We start from the raw sequence: 22,876 nt of genomic DNA on the forward strand, positions 1-22,876 counted from the left end.
TGAAATAGTCGTTGAGACTGAAATAGCACATTACACTACAAGGCAGAGAAAAATAAACAAGAAAATTATCGCTGGCGGAGCCGCTTAGCGTAGCGCAAGCCGCATGCATTACAGAGCGTTTTGGAGCCGTTGGGGCCCTTTCGCCATTCGGGCGATTGGGTGGTACCGCACTCCTGACAAGAGTGGCCGGGAGCGACCGACGAGGTAGGTTTGCGTATAGTTGGGGCCTGCGGACGGCCCTGTCCGTCGTCGTTGCCGTCGGCGTTCACTGTGCTGAACCGTCTGACTGAGGACTGAACTTCAGGAACAGCCTCGTCGGGGTCTTGAATTTCAGCATCCACTGCCGAGGCAGCCTGGGCGGTGAACTTGTCGGCACTAGCCCGATCTGTATGTTTATAGTGCCCTTCTTCGCTACGGGGCAGAAGCGAATAGTAATAGGTGACTTCAGAGTGCGACATACGGGGGAAGAACTCGTGCATACCACCCCGGTCGTTTCCCTTATTGAACGACCCATAAGAGCCAGGCATAGTTGACGAGGCCTTTGATGCCGTGAATTCGCCGTTTGCGTCGAAATCAGAGGCTCGGTTCACGGAGCTAGAGCTCTCGTCGCTGAAATCCATGAGTAGATTCTCCGCTTCATGGTCTGCCGGAGAAAAAACAAGAGCAACGAGTCTGTGTCCATTGTTGAGCAAACAATGACCACGACAAAGATAATCGAGGCCACCGAAAGAGTATACACCGGAGTTCATCGGGGCCGCAGCGTCTTCAAAATGGGAGATTACCTTCCACAGCAATGCTCGCAACTCATCGTTGTTGGGCATGCAAGACTCGAGTGCTGCCTTGAGCTTTGCCTCTGTATGAATGTCGCTAGCAAGAATACGCTGTTCATGATGGGAAAACCACATCAAGTTGCGGGCAGAGTCTACCACCAGCAGCAGATCGTTATGGTGCGTCATGGGCTTGACTCGTTTCCAAATGCCTTGGAGGAAACGGGCAGCTCTCGCTTCTTGTATTGCCGCTGGCGAGAGTGTTGTAGATGACACCGAAACAGACATTTTTTAGGTCGTTTCCTTCCAAAGAAAGGGTGAGGAGAATCAGGCGACGCGGTCTAATATTTATGCAATAAACGTCTTGGGAATATTGGATGGTTCAGAAATGAATCAACCAAAGAAAACGTCTAGTATGGGGCCCTGAAAATTAGAGAATATGCAAGAAAATGCTCTGGTCGGAGATGCGTGTGTGCGAGGGGCGGGAAAGTAACTGTGCCAACAAGCCCTTGATTAAGTCAAACACCCTACCGAGGGTCACAAGCACGTTTTCAGGTTGTTCACAACTCAGCAATAAATGGCGTCGGGAAGTCTTCAACGCCCCCTAGCGAGATGGCTTTTTAAAGGTGCACTTAGGTGCCCCCCACCTGCGGGCGTCAAACCCTATCCGTCAACATCTAAAAGGGATTACCTCGCATTATGTATGTACGTGTGTTGACTGAATATTGCTTGGGCCAGGTTCAATAAAGAGAAAAAAATAGTCATAATAGACGTTGTTGCTGATGGTAGCGAAAAGATGGGGTGTTTTGCGCGGACCTTGTGCTCCGGCTGTGTGTACCCGCCTCTGGCTGATGCATAGACATACACAAGGCACTGAAACAGCCGCTGATAGGGCCTTGCGAGAAAAATAACGTGGGGCAAGGGTCGAAATTAATACCGGAATGCGTTGTGAAGATAGTAGTGCCATAGCGCAAAAAATTTCAATGCGGGGTATGCACTGTAAGACATGGGACAACGTGCCGGAGCGGTGTAGACATCGAATGAGAGCACAGATCAAAATGTCACCAGCCAGGAACAAGTGGAGAACGCCTAGAAGGCGCACAAACCCCTACCCGGATCCACAGATGCAACCTTCTGTCTGCAAGTCAGAAACCTTGGCGCAAGGGTGCAGGGAGCAGCGCTGGGCGGGTACCGGTCCGCGGTAGAACCTATTTCGGTCAGTGCGTGTTTTTTCAGCCATTCCGACTACGGTGCAACACATCCCCAGGCAATTTGGTTGAGCCAAGCCCTCGATTTTAGTACATTCGCCTATGCCGTGAGGTCTGCCGTACCTTCTGCGTATCTGCGGGTTCGGAGACAAGGGCAGGGGTTATGCTATTAGAAATTATGCATTGCGAGTAGCAGGCATTTTGGCAGTTGGGGGATAGCTGCTCCACAATACAGACCACAAGGAAAAACTCGACCCAATGCACTCAGCCTGAAAAGCAGCTTTTTTTGTGTCAACATTGCGTCATCAGGCTATCTGCAACATCGGTAGTAGCCCTTGCCGATGCTGGAGATTGGGGCATGCTGTACTCATACACATATCGGATTGCCGGTGTGGTGATCGCCTCAATTCCTGTTTTTCTAAGCAATATGCATGGTCCATGAAACATGCGGAGGATCTGTCGCCGCTATGCGGGCCCAGCAAGCACTGCTGAACATCTTATTCGATTATTTGTTGGGTGATGTTTCTATGCAGCCCGCTATGCCCACCACGCATGTGCGTTGGTGATGCAGGGCTTGACCAGCATATTTCTAACTTTCCAAAATCTAGAGTTGGGAGACGATGTGCATGAGATAGCGGTCGGGGAGTGAGCCATTGAACGCTGAGATTACGACGTTAGCAGAGACGAACCGGCTGGCAGGTCTGGGCTGTCAGTGCTCATCCGTATTTGATCAAACCCATTCTTCTACCCAAGTTGCCCACCCCAGACAGCACACACGTGCTAAGATTTCATCGCCAGCCCTAGACCTAAGTCAACCTCCATGCATAGGAATCTCAGGGCCTTGAAACGATGGTTTTGCAACATAACTTAACAGAGCTGAGTTTAAATTTTTTAATAAACTTTTGTAGAAGATATAGCTACAGAGATAAGCAGGAAAGGAGATTAGCGGTCGACCAAGAGAACCTGCTTTCCCGGCTCACCGAGAGCCTTGAGGAATCCCTCCAAAAAGTCCTTTTCTTCAGCATCGCTCTTGACGGCGTGCGTTTTGATACCAGTCAGTTTGAGTTCGTTTTGTCTGTACATGTCGAGAAGATCAAGGATCATGCGTTTGCGCGGCTCAGCGTGTTCTTTGGTCCAGTGCGTCATCCAGAAGCCCCTTGAGGCAATGTTTTTGAAAATGTAAAGTGAGGTTGGCAGAGACACTGGCTGCTTGGACATCCCGCCATATGTGACGAGCTGGCCCGAGTGGCCAAGTTGGCGGGCGATATTAGCTGCGGATCGGCCTCCCACACAGTTCAAAGCGAGCTTGATGTCTTGACCATGAGTCCAGTCTTTGATGATGTGCCGGATCGATTTGTCGGCAATTTGCTCTTCGGTAACCACTTGATCTGCGCCCAGGTCGAGCAGCTCCTGCTTGAGCGAGTCAATATCCCGACGGTCGCGCACAACCGAAATAGACTTGTACCCCCACAAACGACCTAATTGGATGGCCTGGCGACCCACCCCCGAGTTTCCACCGTTCTGAATGAACCAGTCACCGGGCTCCAAAGCAGCAAAGTCCGACAGCATGCGGTAGGCAGTAGAAGGGTTTACGGCGACGGTTGCAGCGGCCACAGCGTCCAAACCGTTCGGAGTGCCAATGCGAATAAGATTTTTGGGATCAGAAAGCTTGTAGGTGGTCCACGTACCAAACGACGCCGACGCTGGGAGAACCCAGTCACCTACCTTGAACGTTTCCTGATCGGGACCAACTTGAACAACTTCAAAGAGGCCCTCATTTCCACCGACGGCATAAGGATCAATTGTGCCGAGCTCTTTTGTGAATTGTGGCTTCGACGGGTAAACGCCCTCCACTTGGTTGATGTCTGCGGGGTTTATGGGGGCGGCAACAAGTTTCAGAAGCACCTGGGACTCTTGGGGATCGGCGACTTCGTTTTTGATCACCCGCAGAACGTCCTTCGGTGGGCCGTAATCAGAGAATACAACTGATCGTGCAGTATGTTTGAAGCGCAGTTGCAAGCGCACTGCGTGCCGGAGTACGCCCATGGACTTGGGGAATGGCATTGCTGCTGATAAAGCAACGGCTGGTGATGGGGGAAGAAGAGGCCGATAGGGTAACATAGCGAATGGCAGCGTTCTTGGATAAATAGCCCGCCAACTGCCTCCGGGGAACGGTTGGAAATGAGGTGAAAAGATGGAGCAATGTTAAAGCTATTTACTGGAGGGAAGAGGTACGGTAAAGCGATGTCCGCACTCTGTTCTGTCGGAACAAAGCTTGGCAATTTTTTTTGGGCAATTGATGCAACCGACTAGTCATGTCAAATTAGACATCAGAGCTTGACTGCCCATTTTACCAGCAGCTCTTATTTCTCTAGTCCGGTCCACGCTTTTTTCTTGTCTTTGTCCTTACTAATGGAAGGAAAAGCCCTGTACGGCTGTTCGCAGATAGATGCGTACAAGTTTCAGAGCAAACTGGGCGAAGGAACCTTTGGAGAGGTCCACCGAGGTGTCCATAACGACACCCAAACCGTAGTAGCTCTGAAAGAGATATTACTGCACAACAAGATGGATGGCATGCCCATGACTGCCCTGCGCGAGATCCGCATCCTCAAATCACTGGACCACCAAAACGTTTTGGAGCTTTTGGATATGGCAGTTAAGCATGGCAGTCGATCGCTACGCGAACGATCGACGTTCTATATTATCACGCCCTATATGGACCACGATCTGGCTGGGCTGCTGCAAAATCCAGTGGTGAGATTGACAATACCTCATATCAAATGTTACATGAGCCAAATCCTGAAAGGTATGAACTATATTCACCAGCAAAAATACATGCACCGAGACATCAAGGCAGCAAACATTTTGATAGACAACCGTGGCAATGTCAAGCTCGCTGACTTCGGCTTGGCAAGAACCTATTTTGAACCTCCTCCCACGAGTCATGGTGCTTCCGCAGCAACTCACAGATACACTGCCACAGTAGTTACCCGATGGTACCGCCCGCCTGAGCTGCTGCTCGGGGACCAGTACTACACTACTGCCATTGACATGTGGGGTGTTGGATGTGTGTTTGGAGAAATCTTCCGTCGCAAGCCTATTTTCCCAGGCAAATCGGATTCGGACCAAATACACACCATTTTCAAAGTTTTGGGTTCACCGAATGAAGACAGCATGCCTGGACTGAATGCTTTGCCTGAAATTCACCAGCTTCCTGCTGAGCCCTACCCACGGACTTTTGATGCCTTTTTTGAAAACATCCCGGCAAGTGCTTTGAGCCTGCTTTCTGGGCTTTTGGAAGTCAACCCTTTGACTAGATTGAGTGCACTGGGTGCTCTAGAAAGCGAGTTCTTCACAACCGGGCCGCCAGAAGCTCAACCCCATGAGCTTCCTATTTATAAATCCTCGCACGAGCTTGATGCCCGTCGTCAAAAGCAATCTCAGCGTGAGAACGAACGCAGCTCTCAAAACAACGGGGATCCTAATGCCAATTTACCTCACCGCCCCGATCCAAAGTGGGGTGATCGACGAGGTCCTGAACGGATCGACCATCGCCGCAGAACAAGAGCTTTAGGGTTCAAGATCCCTCACCGACCTAATTTAAGCGGTTTGGACCTTGTGCCACCATACCGACGGTCTGAGGCCAAACAGACAGGAAAGGAGGCCAAGCGACCACCACCACCCGCTTTGGACTATTAGGAGAAAAGTAACAGTTTATTACGAAAAGTTAAAAGAGCTCGCATCCGTGGAACCGTTCTCAGTCTGAACAGATGATAGAGATGATGTAGAGGGCGGCCGGTCGTCTGCCTCTGTTTCAGTAATAATCCGGTCAATATACGCCTTATAGTCATATTTCCCGTTTTCCAGTTCGGGCATTGTCTCGACCAGCGAGCCAATGGTTTCGTCAGGCAATAGTGCGTTTTCTAAATCGCGTTTCGTGACATAGTTTTTACCGCAGCTGATTTCCTCAAACGACTGCCGCACCTGCTCAATGTTTTGCGAGTCCTCAGTGGCAGTTACCATATACATGATGAAATCTCGGAATGAGACCTTATCATCAACTGCTTGTTCTTGCCAGACCTCATCGGCCTCAGCATCAGTATGAAAGGTTATGCCCAATGCGGCCAGTGCACTCTCAAATTCTCGACGATCCAAGGTGTTTTTGCTTTGTTTGTCGAAATGCCGAAAAACCATCTCGAATTCTTCGAGCTGGGCTGGTGTAATGTTTGTAGCTTCCCGCGCAACCATATGATTTTCAATAAATGCCAGTTTGTTTTCCACCATGAGTTTGACGAGATCGAGCTCGTAGGCAATCTCGTCATAAGAGTACATGGTATGATCGTTTTCCTCAACGCCAAGCAAGCGGCAATTCTCGTCTAGCTCAAAAAGTCTGTCCAATGTCGCATCAAGGGGCGCCAGAGTCTCGCTAGTTTGGGAGATCATAAGCAGTTGATCTTCAAGCTCACCCGAGACGTCGGATATTTTGTTTGAAATAGTAGTGAGAATGATAGACAAATCATTAGCAAGGTCTGCAAACTCCTGGCATGCCTGCTCTCGGTATTTTTGGAAAGCACCGGCGACTTTTTTCGACCAGTTAGTTTCGGCGTGTAACATCTGGGCCCATACTTTGTTCAAATAGGGCATCGACAGCTCGTCAGGGGTCTTGTATTCACGGAGCCTGTAGGTTGAGAGTTTGACCCGAATATTGCCCAATAGCTCAGCCAGTGCTGTTCGTTCGGAGATCCATTTACGCTTGGTGTTGGATTTGTGTTCAAGTAGATCGTCATGATGTTTGATCACCTCGAGCAGAGTTTGGGCCTCCACAAGTTCCCACTTGTTTATAGATTGCTGTAGTTCATTTATCAGTGTCTTCATGCGGCGCTCGTACTCTTTTCTCATCCGCATTGCCGTAGAATACACGTCTATAAAGCGCTCAACATGACCGCCGGCTCGTTCAACGTTTTCCAGTGAATTGAAAGTGTGGAACCAATACGCAAGATAAGTCACCATAGTTTTTTCATCCTGGCCATTTAAGATATCGTCAACCTCCAACAAGTTTGGGATTCCAGCTTGCTGGGCAGCATTTAAACTCATCTCGAGGAGTTTAGCCGGATCCGACTTGTCAATTGTAGCGTAGTCGAGCAGATCGGGCCTAAAGTGATCCAATAGCGCAGCAAATGCCAGCCCGGATTTCCAGCTCGATTGAAAGTCCCTAATTTCAACATCGTCGTAGTCCGCCGTCTTGCGTTGACACCACAAAAGCAGGCCCTCTTTGGCACTGTGGCCTTCTTCATTGATTTCCTGTACAGTATACTTGAGGATCATTGACCAGATCAGCCCCAAAATCAGCTTCAAGTTCCCGTCAGCAATGTCAGGGGCACCAATCCCGTACAGGATAACCCCCTGGTGTTTCAGGTAGTCCAGGACGATAGAGATATTTTCGTATTTTTGCATGGTGCTCGGTTTAGAGTAGTATTTGCCCATAGACTCGTGTGATACGGCCTCCATTAGCTTTACCAGATTAACTCCAGAGGTAAAATCGGTCCGCAAATCGTCCAGCGGTTGGTGCCCCGCGGCAGCCAGGTTCATGTTGCACCAGCGAGTGAACGCCTTGTGCTGGCTCTCGACCCACTGAGGAAGACTCATGGTTTCACCCTGCTGCGGCTAAGTCTCAACGAACCTCTAACCTGCCAATACTCTGGTTGGCAAACTTCGTTTCTGGGAACCGACTTGTTAGCTGCAGCTAGCTTACCTCACGCGGCTTACTCGTGTCGGGTAATTTGCTCAATTAGGCAGCCGCTTGCCCAGGGCTGATTACGCGACCCCAAACCCAGACCGATTTGGAAAACTTCGACTGAATCTATGCAGCAGAGTTCGAGCGATGCCCCGGCCATCCAGGGAGACGTTGATGCAGCGCCACTAACATCGACTCGAGATGGGCATTCTGCGACAATTACTGTTCGTGTGGTCAAGAGTTTCGAGTATAGGACTATCAAGAACCATGTTTTCAAGGACTTGAATCTGTACACCACCACCCCCGCACAACTGCTGGAACGAGTAAAACAAGTTGTGCAAACCGAAGGTGGGTTCAGACCATATCGCACGGTGGATTTGAATTGTTTAAAAATTTACACACACGCTCATCTTACCAAAACAGTGAAGCTTTCTATTAACCTGGACAAGGACGATGAGTGGATTCTTGACGAAGAAAAACCATTGTACGATTATGGCATGAGAAACGAGAGCGAGATTTCGTGCTTCAATCGTGACATGTATTTTACATTCAAAGAGAACCCCGTCGAGAAGTGGGAATAAGTTAATTTGCGGGCGGATCAGGGTGAGGTTCTGGCTCTGGCTCCAAGTCCATATCATTTAGTTCAATAACTTTTGTCCAAACACCCTGGATCAGGTCGTGCAGCCGCTCTGTGGTGGGCTCCGACTTGAACTTCTGACCCCACGCCACGGACTTGACAATGAGGTCCTGGATAAATTCAAAATCTACGCTCCGCGGGTTCAAAAAGATCCCCTGCAGAGCTTCTTCGGCGGTCAGGCGCTTTTTGGGATCTCTTATCAGACAGCCGTGCATTAATTCTAATAAACCTTTCGGTATCCGTCGACTCTTTACAACCTTGGGGAAGTTGATCTGAAGTGATTCCGACTCCAATACTGCCAATTGCTGTCGACCATACTGTTCTAACGGCGTGCAACCATAAACCATTTTATAGAGAATGCACCCACAACTCCAGATGTCCGTAGGCTTTCCGACTTTGAAGTCAGGACCCTGGAAGGTGGTTTGACCACAGACGGCTTCAGGCGCCATGTAACTCACAGTCCCCATTTTGGTATCACGATGAACATTCACTGTGTAGTCGGGTACAATGTTGGCTATGCCAAAATCAATGATCTTGAGATGTCCTTTTACCACCAAAAAATTCTCGGGCTTGAGATCGCTGTGGACAATTTCGTACGAATGAACAGCCTTGACGCAAAGGAACACCTCCGTGGCCCAGTACCTTATAAACGCGGTATTCAGACCAAAATCGTTATGCTTGAGTAGAACTCTTAGATCCATTTCTCCTAACTCCATAACAAGCATCAGCGATTTCTCTGTAATTTCATAGGAAATCAGCTGAACAACTCGGGCTTCTGAACTCAAATGTTGGAGTAGCTCAATTTCACCCCGTAGAGAGTTGAGCGGCGCTGGATTGCCATGGATATCAACCCTCTTGAGCGCAAAAGAACAGTTGTTTTTGTCATTAATTTCATACACTACTGAGGTGCCTCCGGTACCAATACACTTGCGTACAGTATACAGGGTTCCTTGTACGCTAAACACTTTCTGGTGTTCCGGTACTCCAGACATATCTCGGCTGCTGCTTAAAGCCTTTTGAATGGGGGCTGAGGTTTCTTTCAAGTTTTTTCTGAATCCGTTGGAGGTTCGCGGCACTCTGTTCTTCGAAATTCTCTCGTTTCCGTACGACCTTCTAGGCTCGAGAGGGCGGTCACTGATGGGTTCCGATTTGCGCCCTACTCGAACCTGACTGAGAGAACTTTTTCGAGCTGCTACTGAGCTTTGAACTAATGGTCTCGTTCTAATTATTCTTTTTCGAGGATCACCATTATAATTCATATCGCTTGCTGCGCCTGGAGTGGTGTCCTTGTGTTGTGTTGGCAAAGCACTACATGGGTCTGTACAACTGTTTAATAGTATTGAATACGTGAGAAGTACCCCGTTTGCTTTGGTATAGAGATGCTTTGCTCGCTATCATAGGTTGGCTCTGAGCCAAAGTGGAAAACCCGGAGGTTCTGCTGCCTGTTTCTAGTATCTGCATAAAATAATTTTTCTAGTTTGGAACACTGAGATTCTAATTGAGTATATAACATCTATTCTGCCCAGGAATCTTTCGGATAAACACCCGCACTATTTTGCTACAGTTAGGGGTTAGGGTGGTATGGCAGTATATACTTGTCCCAACGCAATTACTACGTCCCTTCGGGGACAATGGTCAATTTGAAACGATACAGAGAAGATTAGCATGGCCCCTGCATAAGGATGACACGCTTTACAAAGAGATTTATTTGGTTTTTTTTTGCAATATTTTTCCGTTGGCAGACATAAACTATCAATGCCTACACTAGATGCTATGTTACATAACTGTTGCCGCCTCAACTCTCATAGATGTAACTTTTTGATCATAGAGCTAACATGAGATTTTGAAAGATACGGAAGTGGTCCAAACAACTTCGGATAGCGACTGCGCAAATCGCCCTCGGATTGAGGCTTAATTCCTTTGCGGACTAGCGTTTTGCATCCAGAAAGAAAAGTGGACTCGACTCGAGTCGCAGACAGGGCTAAGGTTTTCTTGGCCCTAGTCATACCAACATATAGAACCTTCCGGTCGGGAAGGGTCTCCGAGTTAAAGTACAAGGGATAAACACCTGGTTCAACTCTAGGCATGAATACAGCATCCCATTCTAAGCCCTTGGCGGAATGCACAGTGTGAATGCTAATAGAACCTCTAGCAGAGGACCTTGGGTTTCGAATTTCTTTCACAATCCACGGAACAAGAGGCTCATCAGAGCTACTTTTGTTCAGCGAAGATCTTTCAATCCAGTCGTAAAAAGACTCCAGTTCAGGCGGGGACTGCACCACGTCGCTGCTGATCTGTTTCAATAAATCATTTGATTCACTTATTACTGTTTGTACATCCCGGGTCGCACGCAGAGTCTCTAAAGATGATTTGAGATATATATCCACTTCTCGTACCTTTTGTTCAACCTGTTTATGAGTCCTAGATCGTGCTGCCACCAACCCGGCGGCAGCCATTATGTCGGTCTGACCCAGATACGATTTCAGAATAGTGGACTGGCTCGTATTGAAAATTGTGCTCTTCTGACTGGTGAGCAAGTGTAATAAATAAACATCACTTGGTTGTGTGACATGCTTGTAAAGACAGTACACTAACCGCACATAAGGGTTAGCCAGAACAGAGCGATTGAGAAAAGTGTCGACAGGGATTCCGGCTTCGATAAACAATTTAGCAACCGTGTCCAAGTCAACATTAGTCCGGACCAATATGCCAATGTTGTCCGGGCGATTATTTAACAGATAGCTTTTGACATTTGCAACTAAGCTCTCATACTCAGCTTGTGTAGAATCATGCAATTGTATGGTAGGAATATCTCCAGTATAGCCCTTGACACTGGTAAGTGATGTTTCCTCCTCTTTTTCTGCCTCGCCACTTATCATTTCAGCTGTCAGATCGCATATCTCCTGGTTGGACCGGTAGCTTGTATCGAGGCGGACTTTTTGACTATTGGGAAAGTCTTTATCCATCACGGAAAACGAACTGCTGTGCCATTCATTCATAAAACCATATATTTCTTGGTTTGGGTCACCGACGACTGTTAACTTTCTGCTTGAATTCTTTTTCACCAGGGCATTGACCAGCTCCCATTGTAGTGGTGAGCTATCCTGAAACTCATCCAAAAATATGTGGTCAATGTTCAATTGCTCATCATCTATTTCAGCAATGATTTTGGAACCCATCTCAAGCATCGTGTCGTAATCAACCATCTGTAACGACTGGAGCACGTTTTTGTAGGACTCTAATGCTTTCATTTGACCAGAATACACGGCTTGACCGCTGTTGATTGCACGACGAATATATCTCAGTTTATTCAGGCGTGATCGCGCATTGCTTCCAAGCCCTCTCAAGCTGAGGAGAATCACTTGTTGGTCCCATTCATCGGCAGAGCCCCATTGCAGCGGGTTGAGACCCACTACTGAAGGGTTGAGAGAAATCAAGTACGTGCTGAACGCATGGTACGTCATAACCTTCATCAGACTAGCTTTTTCGTCGCCAAACTTGTTACTGAGACGTATTTTTAGCTCTTGGACTGCATTGTTAGTGAAAGTTAAAGCTAGCACTCGTTCTGGCAAAAGTTCTCCATTCTCAATAAGGCGCTCTATTCTAGAAGCAAGAGTGAGTGTTTTTCCGGTACCAGGCCCAGCTATAATCTGCAAATACTGCCCATTAAACTCGACGGCCCGCTGCTGCTCAGTGTTTAGCATTTGTCATAAGGCCTCAAGGACGTGGGGGAGAAGTTATGATAATGAAACTTGTATTGAAAGTTATAGTATATGAGAAATAAACACTTGTTCAGGGAACTGGGAAAAATCGACTTCTTACCGGTTGAATGGTTGAGCAAGATCTGCGAAACGATGGATGATGGCCAGAATTTGGTCTATCCATCGTCCAGCTTTGAGTGCTCTCAGAAGGTAAGCTAATATTACTGTTGAAGCGGAAACGGCTAGTAGCACGGCCGCAATTGAACTTTGCCAAGGTTTTTGCTGGAGTATTCACAGGCAAATCACACTTTAGGTAGGGTGAAATAGGTGATATCGGCACTTGTTGACCAGAGTGGTTAAAGTAGTCCGGATAAGATGCCGTACTAGAATTTGTTTCGTAGCAGTTTTGCACACCAAAAGAACCAGAGCTGGATACAGGCGAAAACGCCTCTGCGTGGGGTTCAAACCTAGGTTTTTTGACGTTCCAAGATTTCGAGTGCTGCAAGTTAGGGGAAGAAGGAGGTGATGGGAATAAGGAATCGTCCTCAGGTAGAGCAGTACTGTGTGTACAGCGCACATTATCGGTAGATTGCTGGTGGAGATGAGGAGGACGTGTTGTTCTTTTTGACGCTCGAAGCTTTGACCCGGCCAGATCAGCCATCCGTCGCTCCATGATGGTTTGCATTTTCCGGATCATCACAGACTGCTCTCTATCGTCAACAGACGAATGTTGAAAAACATACTGTGCGTTCCCCAAGATTTTGCGACAAGTCTGATACTCTTGAAATAAATCCAGTGTTACATCTGCGTTCGAGATCGCATCCCGTTCGGCGTTGATCAGTTTGAGATAAGCCTTCACCAAGGCTATATGGCCAGGGTATCTTCGATAAATAAAGGCAACATTTTCACGGGTATGGCCAGTTTTCTGGAAAAGCCGATCCAGAGCCAGGGCCATACGGGGAAATTGCTTTGCACCATCGGGAGATTCAACACGGTCGCGGTCGATATCAATGGTGAAAGGGACACCACGCTTTTTTGACATACGGTACTGGTATAGCTCGGAGGGCGACATGTACTGAATAGCCACATCTTCAGGATTATTCGTGCCAACGTGTGTATAAGCATAGTTAGTTGCTCGAGCGAGGCTTTTTTGGCACGATATTAGCTCAATGATGCGAGCGGACATTTTTTCGACCTCCACGAGGGACATGTCCCTTTCCATACGCAAATGAGGCGACGAGGTACTCATTCTTCTGGCCACCGAAGATGTATTGTAAAAGACTAATGTACAGCTATTGGATGCATATAGCTTAATGGTCTTATATGTACCACGACAATGTACAGGAGTGACTTCGAGTTGGTATACCGCCAAGGTATCCCAATGCAGGCTCACACCCGGGGGGTATGCACTGCGGCCAGGTCTTGGCTGCAGAGACGAAGTTAATAGTTTAGAATAAAGTTTACTCGCGATCCGATGGAGTAGGTGCGGGGAATATTTCTGGCGACGGTTGGTGGCTATGCTCCGTCTGTTTGGTATAGACTCTGTAGAGCGAGGCATAGCAAACTACTGAAATTATAGAAATTTTAAAGTAATGCAATGCCAATGGTAACACAGCATCAGCTGGCGCCACGTATATGCATATTGGATCAGCTCTTGACGTATGAGACAAATGCGGTAATGAGGTTTATTCTACCAGAATAGGATTCAGCAAATGAAATTAAAAGGATGCATACAGTTTTTGGCTACGCATAGCCACTCCAAGCAGGTACACTTGACGATCACTTAGCTACAATGTGTCAAAACTTGCATTTCCGACGGACCTCAGATATGACCTTACCCCGATAGAATAATTATCTGGAATGTGGCGGCATATGTCGACAATAAAAAAAAAAGTAGGACGAAACATAGGAGCATACGAGAATACAGCCGAAGCGGGTCGGGGAGTTACAAGCACAATAGTCAATAGTAGCTATGTATAATTTAACAAAACCGATACCATTCAGGGTATTGTGAGCCTTTTACGTTGCCTTTTTATTCTTCCATTTCGTCACCACCATCAAGCTCTGCAAGTGCATATTCAACCGCTTGGTCGAAAAGCTGCTTGGGGACCTCGACGTGCCGGCCATTGGTGGCTTGGCTGGCCCAGGTGAGCTCGAGCTCGAAATCCTTATCTTTGTTATCTTCGTGGGCCAAATAAATGATACGCGCCGCTTCCTTGACAGCAGTTTCACCGTCTAGGCTATCCAGATCAAGCTTTTCTAACTCGCTTTTTGCGACTTGGCGACCTCGACCGGTGGCGGCGCCGCGATAGCCCCAAGAAGTACCGTTGGGCTCGATCATGAAGAGATGGGGTCCGTTTTCGTCGACACCGCCAACAATGGCAGCCACACCAAACGGGCGTACTGAAGAATACAAAGTATGGGCCTGAACGTAAGATGAGATGCGCTGCGCCAGCGTAGGCAAGGTGATGGGGTTGTGGAAATTACTGCGCCAGGACTCAGCTTCTTGACGGCCACGGGACACCAGATGGCGACCATCAGGATTGAGACCAGAGTAGGCTACACCCACGTGTCTGTCGATGGTCTGGATACGTTTGTTGGCGCCCTTGACCAGCAGTTTAGACGTAACAAGCTTCTCAACAGCGAGAACCACGCCGTCCTTGTACTTTATGCCGATGGAAGTGCCACCATTCTCAACCGCCTTGGATGCGTATTCAACCTGGAACACACGACCGTCGGGACTGAACACACTGTTGGATAGATCGTATCCGGTACCAATCGACGTCATTTTGGGAGGTTGGTAAAGTCAGCCCTGGGATTGCCACTAAGTCTTTCCCAACCCACCATTCACTTTCAATAATGGCCGAGGAGGAGAACAAGCAGCTTGCATCGCTGGAGACCGGCGATGAGTTCGAGGACTTTCCTGTTGAAGACTGGGAAGCCGCTGCTGCCGACGGAGGCGACACTAATTTATGGGAAGAGCAATGGGAAGATGATGATCATGCAGACGACGACTTCAGTGTTCAGCTCAAGGCCGAGATAGAAAAGCGCAATGCTGAGAAATGATAGCAATAAAAAAAATCTACTTGACACGCTTTATTATACCGTCTGTGTTCTTGCCACATACTGCGCAGCTGGCTGTCTTTTTATTTCGGGCAAGAAAGCATTCTTCACAGAAAAAGTGCCCACAACGGGTTTTTACTGGTGTATTAAGTGGACGTGAACAGATTCCGCATTTGGTCTCGTCCGGTTGTCGCGTAGGCTGAGCCGTCTGCACCTTGTGCGCTGGCTGGGGCTTTGGTTTGGCGTCGTCCAGCTGCCAGCCTGCCGCGTAGTCTTCGCGAATGTGTAAAAACTTACAAGAATCTCCATAGCCACAATAGCCAGTTTGTTTATAGTCCTTACACACGTCTGGCTGGTAGTCCGTGACCACAGTTGATCTGATTGATTTCGACGCAGCGATAGGTCCGTAGCGGTTTGTCTTTTTAAGCCCTTTGTACGTGCCGGCTGGCTTAACTTCGGCCGCCTTTTTCACCTCCAATTCGTCGCAATTGGGCTCGGTGTCGGATGGAGCTGGCGGTTGGCTGAACACAGTGTCGACCCGAGCCGCTTTGGCAACAGGTGCTTTTACGGCCTCAGCTTGATCCGAAAGCTCGTCTTCTTCTCCTTGAACACTCCGCCCGGCAGCTTTTGCCACTTTTCTTTTCTTAAACATTCATGTAGAAATCTTGCCAATATGACTAGGGGGCGGTGGCCTGCCTTAGTAACTTGTAGAGCTGTCACCCACAATCTAACGATGGCGAGTGTTGAGGATGTTGCCGCGAGTTCGGTGGCGCAAGACGACCAGTATGACGATATGGAGGAGCAGATCCGCAACTCCAGTGTCGACGAGATCCGTACGAGATGCATGCTGTTGAATAATGATTTACAGGTGATGAGAACGGAGTTCCAGCGGTTAAGTCATGAACGCAACACCATGCAGGATAAAATCAAGGACAACCAGGACAAAATTGAGCAGAACAAGCAGCTGCCGTATCTTGTTTCTAACATTGTTGAGCTTTTGGACGTCGAAGCAAACGATGCTGGTGAGGGTGCCAACGTAGACCTCCACGCGGCCCGAACCGGCAAGTCGGCAGTTATCAAGACGTCTACACGCCAAACGGTGTTTTTGCCTTTGGTCGGTCTTGTTTCCCCCGAAGACCTTAAGCCCGGCGACCTCGTTGGTGTAAATAAGGACTCGTACCTTGTTTTGGACAAGCTACCCGCAGAGTACGATTCGCGGGTCAAGGCAATGGAAGTTGACGAAAAGCCCACAGAAACTTATTCGGATATTGGTGGTCTAGACAAGCAGATCGAGGAGCTGGACGAGGCAGTGGTTTCGCCCATGCGGCAAGCGGAAAAATTCAAGTCCATGGGCATCAAGCCGCCCAAGGGTGCTCTCATGTATGGCCCTCCTGGTACGGGCAAAACGTTGCTTGCCCGTGCGTGTGCTGCTCAGACAAATGCCACGTTTTTGAAACTGGCAGCCCCGCAGCTTGTGCAGATGTTCATTGGTGATGGTGCCAAGTTGGTGCGAGATGCGTTTGCTCTGGCCAAGGAGAAAGCCCCCACTGTTATTTTCATTGACGAGCTGGACGCAATTGGAACCAAGCGGTTCGATAGCGACAAATCAGGTGACCGTGAGGTGCAACGCACTATGTTGGAACTACTGAATCAATTAGACGGATTTGGATCTGATGATAGAGTTAAGGTGCTGGCGGCGACCAATCGTGTGGACGTGCTTGATCCAGCATTGTTGCGATCTGGCCGTCTCGACAGAAAGATCGAGTTCCCTCTGCCCAACGAAGAGTCGCGTGCAGGTATCCTCCAGATCCATTCACGACAAATGGCAACCGCGGACGACATCAATTGGGATGAGCTGGCTCGATCCACCGACGAGTTCAACGGTGCACAACTCAAGGCAGTCTGTGTTGAAGCAGGTATGATTGCTCTGCGCACAGGAAAAAACAAAATCACGCACGAGGACTTTGTAGAGGCAATTGGGGAGGTCCAAGCTCGCAAATCAAAGAGCGTGTCATTCTATGCCTAGTCTGCCTGTGCCGGCGCAGCTACTTCTCATCAAGGAATTTTTATTTCAACTATCGTTTCGCTAACTGTAATTTTGTTTCTATAAAAATTCGCGCTTTGTCATCTCCCGTAGCTTCAATCCTTCCGCCCTATGGATGTGGAGACGGTAGGGGCATCCGTTGTTGCCAGCGTGGCTTCCAAAGTCGTGTTTCATCCCATAGACACGATAAGAACACTGAAACAAGCGTCGGTGGTGCGAAGGAAGGTGCCTCTTCGCATGTATTGGAACGGTCTCGTACCGTCGACCATGTTTGCAGTGCCGGGCTTCACCGCATATTTGGTAGCATACCGCCAAACAAAGACGTGGCTATCGTCCACACTCGGTGCCACGAGCATCACAAACTACGTTATTAGCGGAGCAATGGCCGAGGTAGCCTCATCATTTATCTGGACGCCAATGGAGGTCCTCAAGGGTCGTATGCAGATCTCGTCTACTCGGCAGCGTATGCGCACGGTGATGAAAGATATTTATTTGAACGAGGGATTGGTCGGATTTTTTCGAGGCTACTGGATGGGAATCGTGGTTTTCTTGCCTCACTCTGTCGTATGGTGGGTTTCTTATGAAAACGTCAAACTCGCTCTCACAAACGCCTGGCCGAATCCCAACATGTTTCTACTCAACAATATGATGGCGGCGGGCTCTGCCTCGGTTACAGCCGGAACCTTCACTAATTTTCTAGACGTCATCAAGACGAGACAGCAGCTGGCCTACTCACGAGAAATTGGCGGCCTGCGGCCAGATGATAAACACGGTGTTTTGAGAGTTGCATACAACCTCATTAAAGAGGGGGGGATCTTCAGGGCGGTGTTCAAGGGTCTTGGCTCCCGTCTCGTGTGTGCTGTGCCCTCTAGCATGTTCACTATGGCCATTGTAGAAATGATGCATCCAGACCCGAACTTTCAACTGGCGGCTGCTCAACCCGAGCTCGATCCTTAGTTGGTCACGGCCTGGAGTATTTTCGTGTATAGATAAGTGAGTCTTCCCGGGTGACTGCATTATCACCCGAACCCTGCATATAGATTTATAAAATCGGAGCTGACTGGATGAACTGGTGGATTGCTGAATATGACCTTTGACTACGCGACCACAGGCCTCCATGCTGATGATGGTATCGAAGAATGCGCGGATGTAGCTCCTCCTATCCATGTTACGACTACTTATGATTACCCCGCAGACCTGTCTACGGTGACACCTGGACTAGACGATTTGAACGGTAAACCCATTTATTCCCGACTAAACCAGAACAATGTTGATCGAGTCGAAGCCGTGCTCGGTGAGATTATTGGTGGCCATGCAGTCGCATATTCCAACGGCCTAGCCGCGTTCCATGCCGCCATGTTTTACCTGAATCCGAAGGTAGTCATGGTAGGCCAAGGATACGCCGGGGTTGCAGCGATGTTAAGCATGTTGCAGCGGAACTACGGGGTGAAGCTGATTGATCTCGATGACGACCCAACCTTGTTGAACAAGGGAGATGTCATTCATCTGGAAACCCCCATTAATCCCTCCGCCTTGGCCAGGGACATCGAAAAGTACTCGGCCATCGCGAAATCTCGGGGTGCAACTCTGGTTGTTGATTCCACGTTCGCTCCTCCTCCTCTGTTCGATCCTTTCAAGTGGGGTGCCGATATCGTTATGCACTCGGGAAGCAAGTATTTCGGCGGCCATTCCGACACGCTGTCTGGCGTGCTCTGCGTCAAGGACAATTCGGTTCGGGAAAAGCTGAGGTTGGAGCGCATTGCTTTGGGCACAATCCTGCCGTCGCTGGAGTCCTGGACATTGCTGCGGTCACTGCGTACCTACAACATGCGCATCAAGCAGCAGGCCGAGTCTTCGAATACGATCGTGGCGTATCTATCCCAGCACAAGTCTGAGCTTCCACTCCTGCAGGACGTGAGTCATGCGTCTCTCCAAACGGACGAGTACGTAAAGCGCCACTTGCCATTGGGCGGAGGACCAGTGTTCCAGCTGACCACTGTGGATCGCAAGTCTGCTATGGAGCTGCCAGGCAAGCTCAAGCTGTTCCATCACTGCACCTCGTTGGGCGGCGTGGAGTCGATGATCGAATGGCGCATCATGACCGACGCAAGGGTGCCTGATACTATTCTGCGGGTTTCAATTGGTATCGAAAACACCAAAGATATTTTGGCGGATCTTGTAAACGCTTTGGGCGGCTCGTTGTAAACAGTTCATGTAGTCATTAATCTGGGCGAACGCACCTATGCAGTCCCACTGATGCCGCTTAGCAATAACGTAAGAGGGAGTAAGACAGCTTCCTGACTTTGTAGTACACAAAAAGCCGATGAATGTCTGAACGTGGCAAATTACAGCAGGTAATACACAACTTTTTCAACAAGGTGGTGCAAATAGCTGCCGGGTCGCGGCTAGTGCCAAATGCTTCAGGGACTGGCAAAACCAACAAGTGGTTCAATCTCGAAATTGAGGAGCTGGACGGGATGCGGGACGATTTACGGCAGTGGCGTACAGCGGCCGAAAGCGGTACACCGCTCCCTCCACTTGTGGTGGAGGTTTACCTTGATGTGAGCGAGCTCAAACCCAAGCAATCGCTTGTTTTCACAGATGCCCAGGGTAAAACCTGGCCCGGGGAGCGCAAGGAGATCGTGTTGGAGCGCTGGATCGTCGAGTTCCGCCCCGACCAAAAGGGCCAGCCGGAAGACTTGCCCGTTGTATACAAGCGTTGTATTGTCGCAATGCGTGCTCTCTATACTCTTAGCAGACTACTGCCTACTTGGTCGTTGTACCAACGCTTAACAAGACAAAAGCTTGCGGCCAGCCCACTTCGCATTGGCTGCAGAGCTTTGGATGGTAGCCGTCCCATTTCCTCTCGTGGCCGCGTGGGCCTTTCTGAAAAAATCGGGGCCAGTCCCAGCTCCACCCCTCCATCGTCGGCACTCTCCGTTTCCCCAGATGCCACCAGCCATCTCGCGAGTTATGCCTTTTCACCCATAACCACCCCGGCTGGCACCTTAAATCTGACCATATCCTATCGCACAGAGGTCAATTTCGGAATCGACGATGCGGATGTGGTGTTTGCCCAACAATTCTTAGAACTTGACCGGCCGACAGAGCTCTCGACTCCCCGCTCCCGCTCAAGGCCAATTGTATCTTTTACCCAGCCATTCCGCACTCCTGAGCCGGCAGCAATGAATACAAATCGTGCCAGAACACCTAGCAATGGCAGTGTGGCGAGAGCGAACTCAACCGGACCAAACGCGGGCGGGGTTGTTGGTAGCTCGCCAGTGCCCGTACCTAAAGCTGGCGCCAGTGGAACGGCTGCTGGATCTTTCAACTCGTCCACCTCGTCGAGTATGCATAGGTTTTTGTCGTCGTTTGCTTCTCGCCAGTCTGCCATGGGTCGCCCTGGGTCTTTGGAGTCACGCCACAGCGTAGACTACCGCAGCAACCCAGTGAGTACAGCGTCCACGCCGTCAAGTTTGGAACCTGGTTCTGGTATATATGTGCCCAACAGTGGCGTTGGTGATTTCATGAGATTCGTCAACGATACACAGAAGCGTGCCAGCGGGTTCAAGGGGCATACGTCAACATCGTTGGACAACTCGCTGTCGAAATATCAGAATATGCGGCAATCATACATGCAACTTACCGAGTCGCTAATGCTATCTTCACAGCGGATAGAGTCTCCGGTGGAGCCAGGTCCTGTGTCGCCAGTACGCCCGAGTGGGTTTGTAGGGTCGCCAAGCTCAGCACGATCCCTTAGTCCTTCGCGCCCCATTCCATTGATAGAAAGTCTGAGTCCGACAAACCCGGGGAATGCGTTTCCTCATGCATCATCTGCCCCCGCTGCCGTGGCCCCTGTCGAGGTTCTAAATCCCGTTGCCGGCTCAATTTCACAAGGCAAGCTCTCGGGAGGTGCAGCGAGTGCCCTAGCGCGTTATGCACACCCCCCGATTGTGCCGTCTCGGTTAAGCGAGCAGTATTCTGGACGAAGCCCCAGCGTCAATGATCCGCCCCGCAGTCGGCGCCCCAGCAGCACCAGTGTAACGAGCACCAGCCGAACCTCTGCAGCTCAACAACGAGCACGTAATAGGTTGAGCTATTACATTGACAGCGATACGGCGGGCCCAGGGGACGAAGACGACGACGTCAAGGACGGATCAGATGATGAGCTATTATTCGCCATGAGCGATATGAACTGTATATGAATTTAAAAACAAGCTTATGTAGAAGCTGAATATTTAATAATACATAAACCTGTCACATCAAGCTTCCTCAGAAATGAGCGGAGCGGTTTCGTCGACAACCGAAACATCGATAAAGTCGAACTCGGGAGGAGGGCGAACAGAGAACACGACAGCAAGCACAAATAGACAGCCGGTAATGATGAACGAAAAGATCCACTGGAGGGCAAAAACTTTGGTGAACAATTGGCCGAATGCCAATGCAAGCGAGATCCAAGCCGCGGCGAGACCAGAAAGATAGTCGCCAAACAAGAGCACCAGCAAGCCCGGCACCAACAAAAAGTCCCAAACCAGAATGTTTGCTACGACGCGGGAAAGTATGTGCCTGGCGTGGAACAGAACAGCGCCGTTCCAGAACACCAAGTAGAAGACCCACTGCAGGGGCAGGGCGACAATGGCACCGTGGACGATAAACCAGGCAGAGAGGGGTCGGATGCGGTAGGAGCCCGTCACAATATACGCAATGGCCAAATTGACGAAATTGGCGATGACGGTGATCAGCGACAAAAAGTAGTGGCCCCGGGCAAACAAGTAGGACCAGAACAGCAGCAAGCAATTGCTACCGATAAAGTGCCAGGTGAGGTTTTTTGGGGTCACACTGAAGTAACGACCCAGATAGATGATTTGGAGGAGACTGGTGGTCAACCAGAAGATGGCAATAAGTGGCAAATTCGCCGTGAACGGGGTGAAGGCGACATCATCTTGGTGTCCGTGGTCCCAGGGGGATCTGCGACCAAACTCGTACCTGATATTGGAAACAACACAAAGGACCCATGAGATGGCGGAGATGATAAAATCCGTGTTATCGACAGCCATTGACATTCACAAGCAAACACGGGACGGTAAAACAGGAGACCCGCTTAAAAACATGGGGGATATGGACCACTGGGGTTAGGGTGCAGGTCCACAGGACGGGGATGTTAAGCCCATGGGGTGTTGGAGCCCAAGTGGAGGTGCTGATTTATGCAGGACAAGTTGGTTTTTTGTTGTACGGGCCTTCACTTTGCTGCGCCCTAGCCCTGGCCCCAAGAAGCCGCCCTTTTGCATGGGTTGAATGTTACTTTATTCATTGACTACTGCATCATGGCAAACAAACCTCGATCAAAGCGTGCGGCTATTATGTCCGCGGCCGAGCCCCAGGAGCAAGAAATTTTGGAGGATCCCGTTAATTTTGAAGCCCTGCCGCTCGCTTCGCTGCGAAAGTACCGGAGAAGATACAACCTGCCCGAGCCTTGCCCCATGACTTGTGAGGGATTCATGCTTGGCGGCTCGGTTGGCAAGCGTACGTGGAGCAGTAAGCACTCGCACAGAGGCACTCGCAATGAATTAACAAAAGCAATAAAGGATCACTTTGCGGCCGAGCCCATCAAGGAAACTGACACAATCGTCAATTTTGTGTACGCGGTAAAGCACAAGGATGACGTCTTCAAGCTCAATTTTTAATTTATTCTACGTAGTTTCGCTTCGCTCATCTTGTCCAC

At 49.4% G+C, this 22,876-nt stretch overlaps 17 protein-coding genes across 17 annotated transcripts; 8 read left to right on the plus strand and 9 right to left on the minus strand.

The window, feature by feature from the left end:
- Positions 1-65: 65 nt before the first annotated feature.
- Positions 66-1,055, minus strand: B9G98_02695 (Cutinase gene palindrome-binding protein; the record flags this gene model as incomplete). The annotated part of the gene is made up of 1 exon (XM_024809252.1): positions 66-1,055. One exon carries the CDS (start codon positions 1,053-1,055, stop codon positions 66-68), a length of 990 nt encoding a protein of 329 aa, XP_024665020.1.
- Positions 1,056-2,917: 1,862 nt separating this feature from the next.
- Positions 2,918-4,096, minus strand: B9G98_02696 (putative trans-2-enoyl-CoA reductase, mitochondrial; the record flags this gene model as incomplete). The annotated part of the gene is made up of 1 exon (XM_024809253.1): positions 2,918-4,096. The coding sequence occupies one exon, from the start codon at positions 4,094-4,096 to the stop codon at positions 2,918-2,920; it is 1,179 nt and encodes a 392-aa protein (XP_024665021.1).
- Positions 4,097-4,387: 291 nt separating this feature from the next.
- On the plus strand, positions 4,388-5,674 carry B9G98_02697 (Serine/threonine-protein kinase BUR1; the record flags this gene model as incomplete). Its single annotated transcript, XM_024809254.1, has 1 exon — positions 4,388-5,674. One exon carries the CDS (start codon positions 4,388-4,390, stop codon positions 5,672-5,674), a length of 1,287 nt encoding a protein of 428 aa, XP_024665022.1.
- An 18-nt stretch (positions 5,675-5,692) lies between these two features.
- B9G98_02698 (Alpha-actinin-like protein 1) lies at positions 5,693-7,621 on the minus strand (the record flags this gene model as incomplete). The annotated part of the gene is made up of 1 exon (XM_024809255.1): positions 5,693-7,621. The coding sequence occupies one exon, from the start codon at positions 7,619-7,621 to the stop codon at positions 5,693-5,695; it is 1,929 nt and encodes a 642-aa protein (XP_024665023.1).
- A 216-nt stretch (positions 7,622-7,837) lies between these two features.
- B9G98_02699 (Altered inheritance rate of mitochondria protein 29) lies at positions 7,838-8,290 on the plus strand (the record flags this gene model as incomplete). Its single annotated transcript, XM_024809256.1, has 1 exon — positions 7,838-8,290. One exon carries the CDS (start codon positions 7,838-7,840, stop codon positions 8,288-8,290), a length of 453 nt encoding a protein of 150 aa, XP_024665024.1.
- Position 8,291: 1 nt separating this feature from the next.
- On the minus strand, positions 8,292-9,338 carry B9G98_02700 (Serine/threonine-protein kinase MPS1; the record flags this gene model as incomplete). Its single annotated transcript, XM_024809257.1, has 1 exon — positions 8,292-9,338. One exon carries the CDS (start codon positions 9,336-9,338, stop codon positions 8,292-8,294), a length of 1,047 nt encoding a protein of 348 aa, XP_024665025.1.
- Positions 9,339-10,148: 810 nt separating this feature from the next.
- On the minus strand, positions 10,149-12,050 carry B9G98_02701 (ATP-dependent DNA helicase PcrA; the record flags this gene model as incomplete). Its single annotated transcript, XM_024809258.1, has 1 exon — positions 10,149-12,050. One exon carries the CDS (start codon positions 12,048-12,050, stop codon positions 10,149-10,151), a length of 1,902 nt encoding a protein of 633 aa, XP_024665026.1.
- Positions 12,051-12,138: 88 nt separating this feature from the next.
- On the minus strand, positions 12,139-13,296 carry B9G98_02702 (hypothetical protein; the record flags this gene model as incomplete). Its single annotated transcript, XM_024809259.1, has 1 exon — positions 12,139-13,296. The coding sequence occupies one exon, from the start codon at positions 13,294-13,296 to the stop codon at positions 12,139-12,141; it is 1,158 nt and encodes a 385-aa protein (XP_024665027.1).
- A 783-nt stretch (positions 13,297-14,079) lies between these two features.
- On the minus strand, positions 14,080-14,835 carry B9G98_02703 (putative proteasome subunit alpha type-7; the record flags this gene model as incomplete). The annotated part of the gene is made up of 1 exon (XM_024809260.1): positions 14,080-14,835. One exon carries the CDS (start codon positions 14,833-14,835, stop codon positions 14,080-14,082), a length of 756 nt encoding a protein of 251 aa, XP_024665028.1.
- Positions 14,836-14,906: 71 nt separating this feature from the next.
- On the plus strand, positions 14,907-15,113 carry B9G98_02704 (hypothetical protein; the record flags this gene model as incomplete). Its single annotated transcript, XM_024809261.1, has 1 exon — positions 14,907-15,113. One exon carries the CDS (start codon positions 14,907-14,909, stop codon positions 15,111-15,113), a length of 207 nt encoding a protein of 68 aa, XP_024665029.1.
- A 16-nt stretch (positions 15,114-15,129) lies between these two features.
- On the minus strand, positions 15,130-15,762 carry B9G98_02705 (Pre-mRNA-splicing factor CWC24; the record flags this gene model as incomplete). Its single annotated transcript, XM_024809262.1, has 1 exon — positions 15,130-15,762. The coding sequence occupies one exon, from the start codon at positions 15,760-15,762 to the stop codon at positions 15,130-15,132; it is 633 nt and encodes a 210-aa protein (XP_024665030.1).
- An 81-nt stretch (positions 15,763-15,843) lies between these two features.
- On the plus strand, positions 15,844-17,136 carry B9G98_02706 (26S protease regulatory subunit 6A; the record flags this gene model as incomplete). The annotated part of the gene is made up of 1 exon (XM_024809263.1): positions 15,844-17,136. The coding sequence occupies one exon, from the start codon at positions 15,844-15,846 to the stop codon at positions 17,134-17,136; it is 1,293 nt and encodes a 430-aa protein (XP_024665031.1).
- Positions 17,137-17,265: 129 nt separating this feature from the next.
- B9G98_02707 (putative mitochondrial carrier C4G8.08) lies at positions 17,266-18,111 on the plus strand (the record flags this gene model as incomplete). The annotated part of the gene is made up of 1 exon (XM_024809264.1): positions 17,266-18,111. The coding sequence occupies one exon, from the start codon at positions 17,266-17,268 to the stop codon at positions 18,109-18,111; it is 846 nt and encodes a 281-aa protein (XP_024665032.1).
- A 129-nt stretch (positions 18,112-18,240) lies between these two features.
- B9G98_02708 (hypothetical protein) lies at positions 18,241-19,359 on the plus strand (the record flags this gene model as incomplete). The annotated part of the gene is made up of 1 exon (XM_024809265.1): positions 18,241-19,359. The coding sequence occupies one exon, from the start codon at positions 18,241-18,243 to the stop codon at positions 19,357-19,359; it is 1,119 nt and encodes a 372-aa protein (XP_024665033.1).
- A 122-nt stretch (positions 19,360-19,481) lies between these two features.
- Positions 19,482-21,359, plus strand: B9G98_02709 (Autophagy-related protein 13; the record flags this gene model as incomplete). The annotated part of the gene is made up of 1 exon (XM_024809266.1): positions 19,482-21,359. The coding sequence occupies one exon, from the start codon at positions 19,482-19,484 to the stop codon at positions 21,357-21,359; it is 1,878 nt and encodes a 625-aa protein (XP_024665034.1).
- Positions 21,360-21,416: 57 nt separating this feature from the next.
- Positions 21,417-22,217, minus strand: B9G98_02710 (hypothetical protein; the record flags this gene model as incomplete). The annotated part of the gene is made up of 1 exon (XM_024809267.1): positions 21,417-22,217. The coding sequence occupies one exon, from the start codon at positions 22,215-22,217 to the stop codon at positions 21,417-21,419; it is 801 nt and encodes a 266-aa protein (XP_024665035.1).
- Positions 22,218-22,478: 261 nt separating this feature from the next.
- On the plus strand, positions 22,479-22,838 carry B9G98_02711 (Transcriptional regulatory protein SAP30; the record flags this gene model as incomplete). The annotated part of the gene is made up of 1 exon (XM_024809268.1): positions 22,479-22,838. The coding sequence occupies one exon, from the start codon at positions 22,479-22,481 to the stop codon at positions 22,836-22,838; it is 360 nt and encodes a 119-aa protein (XP_024665036.1).
- Between the last annotated feature and the right edge of the window lie 38 nt (positions 22,839-22,876).

The sequence above is a fragment of the Wickerhamiella sorbophila genome, assembly GCF_002251995.1.
Source record: "Wickerhamiella sorbophila strain DS02 chromosome Unknown contig3, whole genome shotgun sequence".
NCBI lineage: Eukaryota > Fungi > Ascomycota > Dipodascomycetes > Dipodascales > Trichomonascaceae > Wickerhamiella > Wickerhamiella sorbophila.